This window comes from Ischnura elegans, chromosome 3, assembly GCF_921293095.1.
Source record: "Ischnura elegans chromosome 3, ioIscEleg1.1, whole genome shotgun sequence".
In the NCBI taxonomy this organism is placed as follows: Eukaryota; Metazoa; Arthropoda; class Insecta; order Odonata; family Coenagrionidae; genus Ischnura; species Ischnura elegans.
Genome location: NC_060248.1, coordinates 137,470,123 through 137,487,379, shown reverse-complemented (window position 1 = coordinate 137,487,379; position 17,257 = coordinate 137,470,123). Strand labels below are relative to the sequence as shown.

Below are 17,257 nucleotides of genomic sequence, written 5' to 3'. Positions count from 1 at the left end.
TGTATTTATCAAACATCCTTTCCCCTTCCACCATGCCCTTGATTTTTGGGTATGTATACCAGTGGTAGAAAATAGCCCTATCATTATTCATACTATATAGTTGAGTAAAGTATAACGCAAGCACGATGAATAAAAGTGTTGAATAGTAAAAAATGTATTTTTTATACTAAAAATTAATGGAAATATTACAAAAAATATTGATGCGTATAAAATCAAGTGACATAAGAAAAAAATGAAAGATTGACAAAAACTTAGCGTTTTACATCAAAATTATTTGATAACAGACCCAATAACAACGTTTGTAGCGAAGGACACCCGCCAAAAAAGGCACCCCCGGCTACCGGCTAGCGTGCCCATATGGGATCACCCAAAAATAAATTCAAATTCCTTGTCTCATACGAAAGATATTACTATGCTTGCAAAAGAAACCGAAGTTGACAACATTCATTATGAGGATAAGATTAAATACTTAGCCGAGTATAAAAAATAAAAAGGAAAAAAATCGCATTTACTGAAGACACATCGCCATTTTTTCTCTTTTGCCTCCTCGATCAGAGTGAGTAAGAATACCTATCCTGCCACAGTCAATTGCTGGTATAAATGCTGGCCGTAAGCACACGAACCGAATAAAGTGATACATTGTAATCATTTTAGGCGAAAACAGCATACTCTATAATGTTGGGGTTAGAATTTATACGAAATTCTTTAGACCACTACAGCTGTGCCCATATGGGCACGCTAGCCGTTCATGGGTTAAACAACACTGCAGTAGGGCATCTACAGGCTTGTGACGTCACACATCAATTCAAGATGGAAGTAGGGCTTTTTGGCGTAACGTAAAATTTGTCACTGTTTAAAGCCTTCTCTAAACATGTAAAATGAAGAAAATAGCATAATATAATTGTCATTGCTCCTTCTGAAGCACGATTTTTCGATTTCTTAAATAATAAAAAAATGGTGAACAACCCTATTGAGGCTCAAGTCTCAAGATTAGGTCCTCGATTTTCTTCACCTACATCAATGATTTGTCAACAAATCCGAATCAAGGGCAAGTAGTATAATATGTTGTTGATATCAACCTAGTTATTACTAATATTCGCTTTTATTCGTATTGAATAGAGCAGTAGAAGAATGCAAGCCACACTATCGATGAAATGATTAGTTGGACGAACACATTTAAATTACCTTCAACGTAGCAAGGAACATTGATTGTCGACGCTGGAATGCAATTTTTAATTCATAAGCAGCTCATAATATGCACATACGTTGAAAATCATTGCAATTAACACAAGAACTTTTCCCTGCACATTCTCTATTTCCTTCCAACAGGTTATTCGCTCTCGTAGATTCATTTTTCACTTGCACTTACTTTACCACTCATCAGATGTCGCCAGTGTCTAACCATGGTAAGTGTGAACGCACGCTATTTCTGACGTCATCTTACGCTGGTTGAGAATAATGGTAATGTGAACAGGGCATAAACAGTGTTAACATTTTTGAAGTTCTGGAACTGACCACCAGGGACTCAATGGTAAACTAGTGCCATGGTCGAGCAGCCAATTTGAATTTCTCCCGAGTGCTACTGGATGTGTGACAAGTCGGGTGTTCATGTGTTCCCACACATGCTTTTTATCCCTTGATAGCTTGGCTTGGCATGCAAAGGTTTACATTTAAGGAGTAGGCCATCGTCCAAAGTAATGCTTAATATGATGAGATCCCAAAATTCTGGTTCTCGGACGGCTCAGAAAAATGCTAATATAAATTCACATAGCTGAAAGGAGACAAAGTTGTAATTTCCCTCCTCATCACCATATCCTCAACCCCAGCAATCTTCCTGAAGGAATCCACAGTCTGTTCTGTGAGAGCTTGAATTATGTGTGTTTAGGGATGCATTTTAATTAGGATTCGAAAATGCCCTCTCCACGCTAATGAGTGCATGCAAAGCGACCCATTTAATCTTTAAGCCTCCTTTACAGTTCCCTTTATGTTACGGCTGCACATCAATTGTTTCAACATTTTAACTTTTCAAAAATAGTAGGTTTTTGTTAATAAATGAAATATTTACAATAGAGAAATAATTTTCTTCAACTCATTCATAAATATGAGCACGGTTCAATAATTTTATTACAGAGCTCCTCATTATAAATATAGCTTTCATGCTCACGTCTCAAAAACGTATGAATTTAGTAAAAATGGCCAGCTTTTTCAGTAGAGCTTTTAAATTAGTGACTGGCTCTTGAAGTGCTAACAAGCATTAATTCCTTTCAAAAAATTTAACAGTGCATAACAGTAACGTAGGAGGAGTTTGGTCCATGATTCCCAGTGAAACTATTGTTGTACATTAACCTCATTAACACCCTCCTTTGGGTCTTAACTGCTTTTCTTCTCAAGATTTATCACTTAAGTACCCCAGATTTTTAATCTGAAAATAATTATTGGTGGTATATTTCCTGTACAATGATGAGTATGTACTTCCAGATTCATAATGAAGTCTTTTGGATGACAGAGCTTTATATCATTGTATCACCCATAAACTAAGAAGTCCCTTTTAATTTTTTCCACAAAAACCCACGCAAACCAAGATTTCAGTTTTCTACGGACAAATATGGATAAGCTAATTTTAATCATATAGAACCACACCTATTTTGCAGTTTTTCTATAATTGTTTTTAGTGCTTAATATATTCTGTAGTTTCACTCAACTTGCTTATCCTCAGGAATAATTAGAAGGGACATGCAAAAGTCGCAAATGCGATTACTCGAATTTTAGCGCGAATTCCGGGGTTTTCCCGCGAATATGCGAATTTCGTGATTTCGTAAGCGATTTTCTCCAATAAATGGGCGATTTTCACCAACTCAGACACGATTTTCATCATTATTTTCCTCTGCTCATGCTTCTCCAACGAAATTGTTTTTCGAGGCGTACATTTACGCCGTAATTTTTTCACTGCATTGGCCGCTTTCCGACGCAACGGATTTCCGCGGGCCGCCGTTCACGCACAGCGCCGTGAAATCCAGAGAGATGTCTCGTTTGAAAGCGGCCTGAATTTCATGGCGCCGTGCCGAGAACGGCGGCCGACGAAAATTGCTGTAGTTGGGACAATTTCTCATATATACTGTGACAATTGACTGTCGATATTGCGGTGTGGGAGAAGGTGTGTGGCCTGCTCGGGCTAGAGCAGTCCGTCGAGTCTGTCCAAGTTGGTCGGTACGTGTGTGTCGGTTCGGTCGGTTGGCCGCAGTCATGGTGCGAAGTTCGCTAGATCCATTCGTGTATGGTGTATCATATCCTTTTTGTCTTTTGGAATAAAGTTCCAATACCCAGAGAACAACTGTGCAAATTGATTCACCCCTCCCAGAGGTTATGGGCCCAGGGGTTACGAGCGCAGGAACTCCAGAAATCCCGGAAACAGTGAGAAAGTGACTTGCGACCACGTGGTGGATTAGAACTTCTAATATGGAAGAAGAGCGATATAGAATACCGCTATTAGACGGGAAGAACTATAGTGACTGGAAATATAGAATGGAAGTGTTTTTAGATGAGAAGGAAGTCCTGTCACATGTTGAAAGGTCGTTCGATGTCCTGTCAGAACCGTACGCAATATTAGCAAGTGACAACGAGTCCGCACGAGAAAAGAAGCAGAAAGACATTATGCAATTACGTAGGAACGATAAGAAATGCAAAAGTCTAATAATTCAGAGAATACAAGATAGTCAGCTGGAGCTAGTCAAAAGCAAAGTTACCGCTTTTGACGTGTGGAAAGCATTAGAGAATAGATTCGAGAAGAAGTCTGTGATGAGTCGAATGATGCTTTCGAAACAATTACATACGCTTGTGTATGACCTAACAGAGGAATCGTTTAGCGAATACTGCCTGAGATTCGACAGACTGATCCGTTCCCTAAAACAAACCGGCGAGAAAATTGACGATAACGGTGCCGTAATAAGATTCCTGATGACGATGCCATCATCGTATGAGACAGTTGTAACTAGTCTGCAATCGCTGGCTGCAACAGAATTGAAAATGGAGTTTGTTAGAGTGAGGATTGAGGAGTACGAGGCACACAAGAAAGAGACAAGAGATTCAGTCGCTTCGGAACGAGATGTCCCGAATATGGCCTTTGCTGGCTGCAGGAGGGGCAACCAGAGGACCCAAAGTGAAGGAAGAGAGAAGAAAGAAAGCTTCAAATTCAATTGTCACAATTGCGGCTTGAGAGGACATAGGAAGGTGCAGTGCTGGAAGCCTGGAGGAGGAGCGTTTCATGGGCGCTCGAATGGAAGAGGTGGACGAGCAGTTGGTCGCAGAGGAAGACCATGGAACAACGGAGGCAGAAATGATGCATGTTTGGTGGCAGAAGAGGAGGTGGAACCTGCCTACAGCTTCCAAACAACGGCAGTATCATCAGCGGTGGTAAGCGAAACCGCAACACCTGAGAGTGACTGGGTGTTGGACTCCGGTGCATCAGATCATCTTGTTAAGGTGGGAACTCCGATCTATAATATTAGACAATTTGACAATCCAATAAAAATAACGGTAGCAAAGTCAGATACTTTTCTTGTTGCTAAAGAAGTAGGAGATATAAAAGCATTTGCAGTTGTGAATGGAAAAGTAAACAAGATAGAAATGAATAATGTGCTAATAGTGGAAAATCTCAAGTTCAATTTAATTTCTGTTTCAAGACTAGAAAAGAAAGGGTTTGAAATTAATTTTCGAAATAAGAAATGTTATGTCAAGAAAGGTAATGCAAATATTGTTGTTGGTGATAGAATGGATAATATCTATAAACTTCCTATTGTCATTGACGAGTGTGCCATTGAGAGAAAGGCTTTTTCAAGTGTAAGTGATCAAGTTTGGCATACCAGGTTAGGTCATATTGGCAATCCAAATCTAAAACATCTTTGTAAAATTGTTGATGGTATTGGTGATTTGAAATGTGATAATTTAGATGTGTGTAAAATATGTATTCAGGGCAAACAGACGAAACAACCATTTAATAGAACGAGATCTCAAACCACAAGACCATTGGAACGAATACATAGTGATGTTTGTGGGCCAATAACTCCTCTTGCGTATAATGGTATTAAATATATTTTGACTTTGATTGATGATTATACACATTTCACTGTTGTTTTTGGTCTAAAGTCCAAATCTGATGTGTATGAATATTTAAAACAGTACGAAGCTAGAGTCACGAGTCGTTTTTCAACTAAAATATGTACCTTTAGATGTGACAATGGTACAGAATATGTGAACAGCCAAGTAAAGAAATTCTTTAGAGAAAAAGGAATTAAATTTGAGCTAACCATTCCAGGAACTCCGGAGAATAATGGCGTTGCTGAAAGAATGAATCGAACAATTCTAGATAAGGCTCGATGTATGCTTGTTGGTAGTCGGTTGAGAAAGTCCTTTTGGTTTGAAGCTGTGATGACAGCAGTGTACTTAATCAATAGAAGTCCTACCACAGCCCTTAATGAAAGTAAAGTCCCTGCGGAGATGTGGTATGGTGAACGTCCTGACTTAAGCAAATTGAGAGTGTTTGGGTGTGAGGCTTATCTTCACAAACCGAAGGAGCAAACACATAGTAAATTTGACTCAAGAAGCAAAAGATGTATTATGTTGGGATACTGTGATAATGGGTATAGGTTGTGGTCATTAGAAGATAACAAAGTTATTGTGGGAAGGAATGTAATCTTTGTTGAAACTAACAATGACTCAGTAACTGAAAATTGGGATATTGCATGGAAAGATAAATCTTTAGATGAGAGTACTGAGCTGATTGAACCAATTGAACAGGGAAGTGGTGAAAGTGAGGAACCACTCAGGAGAAGTAGTAGAGTGAAATTAAAACCTAAATATCTAGAAGATTACGTAACCTTAGCCACTAATCCTAACGAGACTGAATTTGCAAATGAAGTAACTGTGAAAGAAAAGAGTGATGATACTCTTGATAACTTTAACTTAAAAAATAATTGTGATGTGTCACTCTTTGCAACAAATTACTGCAATGATGTTCCAAATTGTTATACTGAACTACAACATAGGGATGATAAAGATTTATGGTTTGCAGCAGTTAATGATGAACTTGATGCATTAGAACTTAACAATACCTGGGAATTAGTTTCTCTTCCGCAAGGTAAATTACCAATTAAAAGTAGATGGGTGTTTACCATTAAGGAAGATGGTGATGGAAATGTAGAAAGACTTAAGGCAAGACTGGTAATTAAAGGTTGTGCACAGAAAAGAGGGATAGACTATGAGGAAACTTATGCTCCTGTAGCACGTTTGTCAACCTTTCGTGCATTGCTATGTCTCATAAACAAGGAGAAATTATTTGTCAACCAATTAGATGTAAAGAATGCTTTTCTACACGGTGATCTTAAAGAGGAAATTTACATGTACCCACCGGAAGGCTTGAATGTCAAAAGTGGTTTAGTGTGTAAACTCAAAAAAACATTATATGGTTTAAAACAAGCACCCCTTGAGTGGAATAAAAGGTTTGATGAGTTTATAAGAGCACTGGGTTTTGAAAGCAGTAGAGCTGATGAATGTTTATACATAATGAGAAGTGAAGTGGATGTAATGTACCTACTGCTTTATGTTGATGATTTCTTAATTGCAGGAAATAATAGTGATTTGTTAAATGAGGTGAAACAAAAGTTAATGGGTGAATTTAAAATGAGAGACTTAGGTGTTACCAGTAATTTCTTGGGAATTAAGGTAACTTTTACTAGTGATGGTCTGTTTATTAATCAAACAAATTACTTAGAGAAAGTTTTGACTAAATTTAATATGGAATCATGTAAACCAGTGAGTACTCCAATTGAACTCCAACCAGATAACGATGTGACATCTCAAGAATGTATCATTGGTGTTAAACCATATAGAGAACTAGTGGGAAGTTTGATGTATGCATGTCTAGGAACAAGACCTGATATTTGTGCTGCAGTGAATTTTTATAGTCAATTTCAAAGTAATGCCACTGAAATACAATGGAAAGGCTTAAAAAGAATCTTGAGGTACATTCAAGGGACACTTGATTTTGGTTTAAAGTATGAAGGTAATTCAAGTACACCTTTGTTGTGCTATGCCGATGCAGCTTTTGCAAATTGTACTGATAGAAAATCAACATCTGGTTATTTATTGAAAATGTATGGTGATCTAGTTGTATGGAACACAAAGAAACAAAGTACAGTAGCATTGTCTTCTACTGAGGCTGAGTATGTTGCTTTAGCGGCAGCTGCGACTGAAGTGTTATGGTTTAAAGTGTTGATGTCTGAAATGAATGTTAATATGAAGGATCCAATAACAATTTTCCAAGATAATCAATCATGTATTCAGACTGTAGAAAATTGGAAGAGAAAACACATGAAACACATTGATATAAAATATCAGTTTGTAAAAGACTTGTATAACTCTAAGGTTATCTACATTGAATATGTGCCTTCCTCTGAACAGGAGGCGGATGTACTGACAAAAGGGTTATCAGCAAAAGTGTTTTGCAAGCATAGGGTAAATTTAAGATGTATGAGAAATTGAGGAGGGGTGTTGTAGTTGAGACAATTTCTCATATATACTGTGACAATTGACTGTCGATATTGCGGTGTGGGAGAAGGTGTGTGGCCTGCTCGGGCTAGAGCAGTCCGTCGAGTCTGTCCAAGTTGGTCGGTACGTGTGTGTCGGTTCGGTCGGTTGGCCGTAGTCATGGTGCGAAGTTCGCTAGATCCATTCGTGTATGGTGTATCATATCCTTTTTGTCTTTTGGAATAAAGTTCCAATACCCAGAGAACAACTGTGCAAATTGATTCACCCCTCCCAGAAAAATTCGTCGCGTCTGAAAGTAGCCTCAAGGTAGCACTGTGTGTATTTCACGCCATAGACAGCACACCGCCGGGCAGAATTGAAATTGGCGCCTTGCTGACCATCGACAACGCCGTGCCGTCAACTGCGCGATTCGACTCTTTTAAAGACATCCATTGAACCAATGGTTATTTGAAAGCACGGTGCCGTGCCGTTGACGATGGCCGGAGCAGAGCTGGTTTGTCTGAAAACGGCAAAAAGCGGCGGAGCGCCGTCTATGCCGTGAAATACACACGGGGCTATATTGAGGCAGCTTTCAGCCGAAACAATATACTGCCGGCTGAAGCGCCGGAAAGCACCGTGATATTCAGGCCGCTTTCCGACGAGACGACTCTCTGGATTTCACGGCGCTGTGACGTCAACGGCGGCCCGCGGAAATTCGCCGCGTTGGTGAGCGGCGAATACAGGGACAAAAATTCATAATTTCCACAAAGAAACAGATTCAAAAAATAAGGCGACTTGTTTGTCAGGAGGATGTCTAAACCGCGTTCACACGATGCCTAAAAAGTAGCCAAAATGCCATGGGAATCTGCTGGTTGACACACTCATATTACTGGAGGGTTCAAACTATCCTAATGTACACACATTCTATAGAGAGTCAGCCCCTTCGCAACTAACGACGAAAATATGCGACAGGACGTTTCTTAAGCCGGGAGACAAAAGCTGCAAATTTTCGACGGAGATTTTTCTACGCAGGAGAACGAATGCCGAAAATATACATTTCCTTACTCTCCCCATTTTATGACTGTCGCAGGTTCGCTAAGTCTTAGTTTCGGGACCTAACTAGCGGGGGACTTGGGCCGTATCTCGAAATCAGGGAGCAGGTACCCCTCATCTTATATTACCCAGAATAAAACGAGGAATTCAATTGGAAGTCTGCAATTTACGTGCAAGCAACAATCATCCATACAGCTAATTCATATAAACAAAGCATGAGCTGACAGCAAACCAATGCCACTGGTAGGGTTATACACCACGAAAGGAGGGAGACCAACTACCCTCGGAGTCCAAGATAATGCAGAGGCCCCACTAGGAAGGATCGAGAAAGGTTCACGGACCTCTAATCATTAGTTGTCTCCTTGGCAATAAGTACATAGGTACATAGATTTACGCTAACCATTAATGAACGTTAACTATTTTACAGAGCTTATGTATAGCATAATATGAACTATTTCAAATGTTTTGATCAGCAAAATCAGCAGGATTTCTGACATTTGGAAAAACTGAGTACAGCACACTCCCAATTATCAGGCTGCAGATTATCCATGTTGCAGCTTATTTGTACATCAGTTTCACACTCCTTCCATGCAATCTGAGATCTTTAAAAAAAGTGAAATCAGACGAAAGAGCACCAGGATTATCGCATTTAAATGCAACGCTACAACGGACTTTTTGTTTCTATTCAAATTCCCTTCGTAAAGAAGAATTATGTAGGGTGTCGCTTGCCATCTCGTGTCAGCTCGGTTTTGCTCTCAGGGTAACAGAAGAATTAGATACAGAGTCACGTTCAAGCGATGGGTCGAGTATCTGAAACTCATAACACCTTGCAACCTCTCGCGTGGTATCAATCTCTGCGTATTTCTCTGACACTCTATGCCGTTTAACACGTTGCAGTACCTTGGTGTGGGAAGGCGTAGGAAACGCATAATCATGCGGCCTTTTCCAGCCAATAGGAAGACACCGAGAGGGTCACGAGATGGATGCGACACGGGAGGGAAAATGCAAGGAGAGCCTTGCACTGTATGTCAGAGGGGGAGAATGTACCTGTGTGCTCAGTGAATTAAAGGAGTGGAACCAGACGTCTGACTTGTCATCTCACTCTGCCCTCTACAAACCTGGCCCTTCCTATTAAGCTTAGGGCTTACCATTATTTTATTTAGTTGCTAACAAGGAACATTTCAAGTTTACTAGGAGGTCAGCTATAGCATTGCAGAGGATGATCAATGGCAGAAAAAACTGTTGTTTAATTTAGAAGATTCTTCAATGGATAGCCAACCGTAAATTAATAAAAATGTTATCTTCGATATTTGATTGTTCATTTCACCTCACAAATGCCCAACTGTTGCTGTGGCCTCGCATGCAGTTGAATGCAGTCCAAGGGAACCAGAGATTTCGTTGCACTCAGGCAGGTATACTCTGTGACTAGTCAAGTTCAAACTCAGGAGGAAGGGAGCAGAAGAAGTGAAGGCAGTGGGGAAGTGGAAGCAGGGACAAATGATTTAGATATTGCATGAATATCAGACAGGCACTTGCAAGCGTTAACGGTTTGCTATAAGCACTGGTTTCCTAGAATCTCTACAGCGTAGCGGGCTGCTGGTGATGGCCTGTGCGTGCAGCAGTTGCCTTCGCAGGAGCTCTGTGTTTCTGTTTTCCAAGCGACGCGGTGTGTGATTGCGCTCAGTCATCACGGACTGATGCCGCACAGCAGTTGCTTACTGGGCAGCTTGTGCACTGTGGCGTGGTGTCTGACGGTCTAGTTTCCCACTTCGCTCATTGGTTTTGAAGTACTCATGCAAACCACTTTTCCGAATCCATGATCCCGCTTTCACGCATCATTCAGCCACCGATGTGTCGTCTCCAGAAATCAGGTCTTATATGGAGCAGTGGAATAGCAAGGGCAATCACATTATTGCCGCTTAAAGATTGCGGTTGGAAGAAGACCTCTCTCAATGAGTCTACGAAGCAATCCAAAATAGCAGGCTATACGCACAAATATTAATACATTGATTTATTAAAATTATGGACATTTCAAGATACATATTAAGTGAAAGTTTGGATTATGTGTCTTCCGGCTATTCGTGATGCCTCTCCCCGTGATTAGCCTGGACGAGGGAGTTTGCTGTATCTATTGAAATGCCTTCATGAAATACATTTTCTATGCACGTGACATAGTGAAATAGCCAAGTTGTAGAGCCATACAGTGCCACGCTCCAAATTAGAGGTTTTACAAGCCTTTTCTTTACATTTCCACTGAGAACGTCCCCACATCAAATACCTCCTCTTCAAAAATACTTCTCAAGCCACGGTAATCCTAAATCTTATGGCCTTATCACTAAACCTATAGTCCTCTTGCCAACTTCCTTCTTACGTAAACTGATCTACTTGCTAATTTTTGAGTCCTCCACACTTTTAGGCCTGCCGTCTTGTATCTTGTGAGTTCTGTCACTTTTGTCGTCTTAAAATTTATCTTCATCCCACACCTCTCACTACACCTCTAATGCTTTCATTTCTGCACCCTTCGTAGGGTGAGACACAGAAGCCTGATAATTCACAAGTATCACCAACTTTATTACACCCCATCCTATTCCTAAATCCATCTCTCTCCAAGCTTTTCTTAATTTGCTATCATTTCCTACGGTATAGACTATTATTTTTTTAATTGGGATGTACTGCCCATATATGTACCACCAAATATCTACAGCATGTCTTCTATGTTTTGGATATCTAAAATATCTACTACATGCCAATAAAATATCTTAAATGTCTTGGATATTTTAAATATCTACAAGATTCCTAGAATATTTCTTTTTTGAGTGGAAACTCTTATTATATATATACTATATCCAGTACAATTAGCCAAAAAACACCCGAATCTAGAAAAAAAGTGAAACTGTTATGCTTTATGATGGATGGATTAATGAAGTCATTGTATGCACATGAACTAAAAAATCAAAGGCAATTCCTCTGGCAAATGTTTATAGAAGCGCTTTTAAGTTACAAAGTTACTTCTAAATATCTACTAAATGTCTAGAACATGTCTTTGTAAGTATGGCTATTGCTTAGCCTTCGAAAATAAAGGAATTTTAGATACTGAAAGCAATTTAACAGTAGTATTATTTGAACAAATTACATACACGTCAAAAAATAAAAATATTTGTGATAAAAGAGCATACAGCGACAATTTAAGCAAAATTTATTATTATATTATTGATCAAGGTCGTGGTCTGTTTCACGCTTGAATCGCCGCAGGCTGGTCCATTTCACGCTTTAGAGGGCTCTGAAGCTCATAAGGTCGGGCCTGAGAGCGAGCATAAAGTATCAAAGTTTTATAGCTCCAAACGCCCTAGCATTTACGTGAAGTGTTTGGAGCGAATGCAATATATCGTTTCCAATCTTGCGAGAAATTGCACCAATTACCTAAGGATTAATAAATTAATTAAGGTTTATTAAGGATTACAGTTACTATGCACAGGTGAGATAAATAAATGAATCTGGAGAATAGAAGACATTACCCTCGTAGCGGAGAAAGGTTTAGATTAATAATTGAAAGTAATGGAAAGAAAAATAGAAATTATTGTGATGGCGATAGGTTAAAGGATGACTTTCATTTATTCCTTACAGAAGCGGAGAACAATCGAGCCTTGAATCGTTAGTTTTTTTAAATAAAATAAAAAATAAAGGCAGACAGAATCCATCATGAATTTGCATCAAGTGTAATTACCTACATATTTAATGTCACAAATCTAAACCGGTTCATTCGTTGTAAAATGAATTAAGGTTATCAATTGGCTTAATGTTCGCCTGATTCTGATTACCTACAAGATCTTATTAATCCAGAGGTCCAAGCAAGGGAGATGGAAGCAGATGAAGAGAAGAGGAAGAAGGAACAGATAACATCCTTAGAAACTGTTAACGTGAGTTTTGAATATAATAATACAACACTTAGATAGCATTTAATTCTACTCATTCATTTCCTCCTGCAGATATAAAGGCAATAAAAGTTTTATTTGGCTGCTATTATTAGAGAAAAAGAGCATGAGTTTTTCCCTCAGGAATACAGAGCATGCGAAGATATGAAAGGGAACTGCAGGTATAATGGTGGGCACTAATAAAAAAATTGTGCCTAGTCCGAAACCGTGCCAAACTGAAATCCATGGGGTCAAAAAACTTATTTGGCAATAAAGGGAAAAGATAGTAAAAGAAAAACTGGCAACGGCACGATAGCATGGCCCTATTACCAGGTATTTCTTTTTTTTATGATTGAATTATTAAAAAATTGTAGTAATTAAGTCCCCAGACTATAGTAATATAAAAAATTTATTTATAAATTTGTAGATTATGGGTGATATTTTTGGAAAGAAATTGTTAGTAAAGCCACCAGCCATAACCACGAACAATGGCCCTGAGCCGCCATCGCATGCAGGGCCATCACAATCTGCAGAAAGCAAGTGAATATAAACGATGAATTATTTCAAGGGATGTTAATGATTTAATCGTTAAAGTGATTGATGATTTTTCTTTTAATAGTTTGCTCACTGTGTCGATACTTCAGTTTATTGAATAAATTAGCTTAGACGTCCATAAAGTAACATAATTACCTATCCATTTATTTATCCCTAGCAATTCCAAAGAAAAAGCGAGTCGAGGCAACTATCGAGGAGTTCATTAAAAATATGAACTAGGAAAGAAAAAATAACAAGCTGGATCGCAAAAAAGAGATGGAAGAAAGTAAATAGGTGAACAGGAGAGAGAAAAAAAATAGATGAAGGGAGTGGCAAAGGCTTGAGGAGAATATGGAATTGCAATAAACAGCGATAGATTTGATGAAGAAATTAATAGAGAAAAATCAGTGACATTAGTTTTTAATTGGTTGTTCATAATATTTTAATTTAATTGATGAAAAATTAGTAAGAAGAGGTTAAATCCATTTTTTATGGTAAGTTCTCTTTAATTTGTTATTGCATTATATTTATAATGCATTGAATTTCTTACAAATACATAAATGTAATTAATTCTGAGGTCTGAGGTACCTGATTCACAATTCCCTGACTTTCATTCACCCCTCTTATCCTAATTATGTTTTCATTAAAGTTAATAGGTACTCTTTCCACATCAAGTGGAGCAACTTTTTTTTTTTTTTTTTTGGAGTGGAGTGTTTTGTCTCCTCTTTCTGCACAAATATTATGGAGAGCACTACAAGCCAAGACGAACTCCGGTGTTTTTTCCACATCAACTAATTTCAATTTGTCTCTCAGGTTTCAAAATCGTCCTTTGAGCAATCCAAAAGCTCTTTCAATTACTTTTTGAGGCCTTCAAAAATTTAGCATTGAAGTTTTTCCGATGCAAAGTCAGATGCCCATTATCTCTGCTATTTAATGTTCATAGATACCATAAGCAGAGTCTCCAATGATGCGGGCATCATTTGGAAAGAATTCCTCCTGATGGCTCAAAAAGTAAGAGAGCCGTGAATTTTTTAACACGATCACATCATGGACGGAAGCTGCATTACCTGCCATACAATTGATTTATTATTTTTACGCCATATTTTAAATAAGATCAGGGTTATCAATGACAATACCTGAAATGACTTTCGAACGTTTGTGCACTGTAACTCCCCACCGCATTCTCCACGTAAGAAAGAATCTGAGGCTTCAATACAAGATTTTCCCTCGTCTCCCCCATCATTATAACGGCATAAATTACTTGTAAATCCACCTCATCTACGTCTTCTGATTCCTACTCACTCTCCTTTTTACTTACGTCATTACCCATATCTCATTCACTATCAAAAATATTTGTCAGCAATTGCAAAAATCTTCCATTTTCGTCCGATTGTAGACGAAGATCGAGATGTCTGATTGATAACAAATGTTTCTTAACAAATGTCTTTCAACAACTCCCTAGCAACCAAAGTCGAAATCCCTGCCGTTTGGAAATCACAGTACATTTCATAGGAGTGCTTGAAGTGCTTCAAAGTGAAGGAATGAAATGGACCGGCCTTTAGAGCGGTAATGCTTCAAATCGCTGGAAGGGTGAAACAGACTGTGACCCAAAATTGATAGGTAACTATGAATTATCAGCTTAGTTGCCATTAATTCGTAGCTCTGATGAAGGACATCAACAAAAATTTGCATTTAAAATTCTTCAAGATCTACATACTGCAAGACACTGATTCAATATTTATCGCTAATGTTACAGACCCCTTTGAGAGAGCTTAAAGGGAATTGCAAGCTGCTATGGAAACTTCAAATTTGGAATCAGAGGAGGAAGCCCCTATTAGGAAGAAGCGAAAGCTAGAGAGGTTCCAATATTTAAGAAGAATCACCAGAAGACACCCTACCCTCATCTCCTGCTCTGCCAGTTGGCTGTCAGTTGAAAAATAAACTATTGTTACACCAAAACAAATTATAATGAAGTCATTTACCCTAAATTTTCCTTGGGGATCCAATTTTAATACGAATATCTTGAAAATATCTGCTCAAGATATCTTGCAGATATCAAAAAAAGCACACATTCAGATATTTACAATATATCTAGAATATATCTACAAGTTATTACAAGAAATTTTCTAGATATTAGTTGAAGACATTCAAGATATTTTGTAGGCATTATCTAGATATTTTGTGCTATGTGGGTGAACATCAGCCTTTTTATATTTTACACACTCTCTTACAAAGTCATAACGTGGCATCAACATGTTCCATTCTACAGCTAAACCTTTTATTCATTGCTAGTATTTGAGGAGGCTGGTTATCATTAAAGATAGTGGGTATACCTCCACTGCACAATTGCCCAACGAATCAAATCCGCTCATCTAGATAGCCCTAGCAGTACTAAATGAGTGGATTTTATTTGGTGGGAGATTGTTGAGCATTTGTGCAGTGGAGGTACCAATACAATTCATTAACACATTCAGCTCGGAGAACGTCAATGGACGTGGTCCCGCCCTGGCCAAGATACGAAGCACGTCAACTGATATGTGCTGCCCGTCGGGCCGGGAGCCCTTTCTCCGCTTCCCTACATGACTACGTAATATCCACTCCCGAGTCTTCCGATTGTGTGTATGGCCTTCCCCCTTTCAACTCGTGTGTGCGCCGTTAGTAAATAGCAGTACGTGAACGGAAGTTATGGTGCAAAAACCTCTATTTTTCTTTCATATTTTACCAGCCGATTCTGACGACTTCCATGAAAATCAGGCCCACGTTGAATGTGTAAATGGAGAGGATTAGTTGAGAACATACACCTTTGGCACCTTCAGTGAGAGCCACATATTCTGTTTCTGTGTTGGAAATGGCTCCAGTCTCTTGCTTTCTGCTTTCCCATGATACAACACTTTTATTTACCATAAAAACACGCCCTGCATATGATTTTCGATCAACCAGATCATTAGCATGAGATGAATGAACATAACTAAACTTAATGAGCATTGATTTCTCACCTCTTCCAAAAAATGCACAGTAATCATAAGTCCTCTTTAAATAGCATAGCACTCTCTTTGCCCCTTTTACATGTCATCACTATAACATATAATATTAAGATAAGACGTTAACAGCATGAGCACTACCCAGTCTAGCAAAAATAGCAATATTCATTAACCATATAATTAAACACTGAAATTAGTATCACAACTGCCTTATGATCATTTTGAATAGAATTTTTCGACTCCTATGATATGAAGAAACACACACATGCATTTTTATCAACACACAAGGCAGCAAATTGGTACTACAGAAAGGCAATACACATTACCAGCAAGGATCTTGCCAAATCTTGGAAGATAAAAATATTCTAAACCCTTGGAAAGAGTGCGAAAGAGTGTAAAAGAGCATGGAAAGAGAGCGAAATTGCTGCGAAAAATCAATACAAACCCTTAAGACTTCCTTGTACGCTGTAATAGCAGACCTTTCCAAACCTCCTTGGTGATACAACTTCGCAAGGGCCATATTGATTTTGGCAGTTCTTTGTTTACCGGGAATAGTTTGCAATAATCCTATTGCTTGGTGGGTCAGTTTCAAGTTCAGAAGGCACAGATGAATCTGATATTTTATGTCTGAAGTAAACGTCGATAAGGGAAAATTAGCCTCATCCAAATACGTAAGTCGTATGTAATTCAATATTGACGACACAACTTACCAATATCGGAGATAGTTTCTTTCTGATTATCTTGCGGCTTGGCACCTTTGCATTTCATTAGAGTTTTTTTAAATAGTAAAGCCTTCCGATAGGTAGTTTCCGCTTTCCTATTTTGTCCAAGAGCAAACAAAGAATCAGCATAGTGAACAAACGTTTTCAATTTATTAGTAGCCGAGAGCATTTCCGGATTGTGATCGCTGGCCGACAGAACGAAGTTAGCCTGAAAGAAAAAGGATTTGAACATAACTGTCATAGTACATTTTACTCACGAAGGAGCATTGGAGTAACTACTCACCAGGGTGACGACATTGGAATGTAGATTCTGATCATAGAGTTGTCTTATATGGTCATATATTCCAGTCATGTTTCTGAATTCTAACCTTTACACTTTACAAATTACTCAGAATAAGCAACGCCTGGAACACTACCACTGAACACTGCTCAGAACACAAGAAAATATGCGGTTGACAACAGAAGATCAAATTGCAAATACGCTTCTCCGTTATTTTGGAGTCGTTCCGAATGGAGGCTTGGTAGATGCTCTATG

General features: G+C 38.7%; 1 protein-coding gene across 5 annotated transcripts in view; it reads right to left on the bottom strand.

Moving 5' to 3' along the window:
* Window positions 1-17,257, bottom strand: part of LOC124156635 (anaphase-promoting complex subunit 7) — a 252,895-nt gene extending 235,638 nt beyond the window's left edge. For 3 of the 5 annotated variants that reach the window (XM_046531296.1, XM_046531295.1, XM_046531294.1), the window contains exons 1-3: window positions 17,006-17,253; window positions 16,711-16,930; window positions 16,446-16,627 (exon numbers count right to left, since the gene is read on the bottom strand). In XM_046531296.1, the coding sequence (XP_046387252.1) occupies window positions 16,446-16,627; window positions 16,711-16,930; window positions 17,006-17,074 (471 nt within the window). In that variant the 5' untranslated portion in view covers window positions 17,075-17,253. Of the gene's footprint in view, window positions 1-16,445; window positions 16,628-16,710; window positions 16,931-17,005 lie in introns of all 5 variants that reach the window. The other 2 variants (XM_046531293.1, XM_046531292.1) reach the window with 2 other exon arrangements.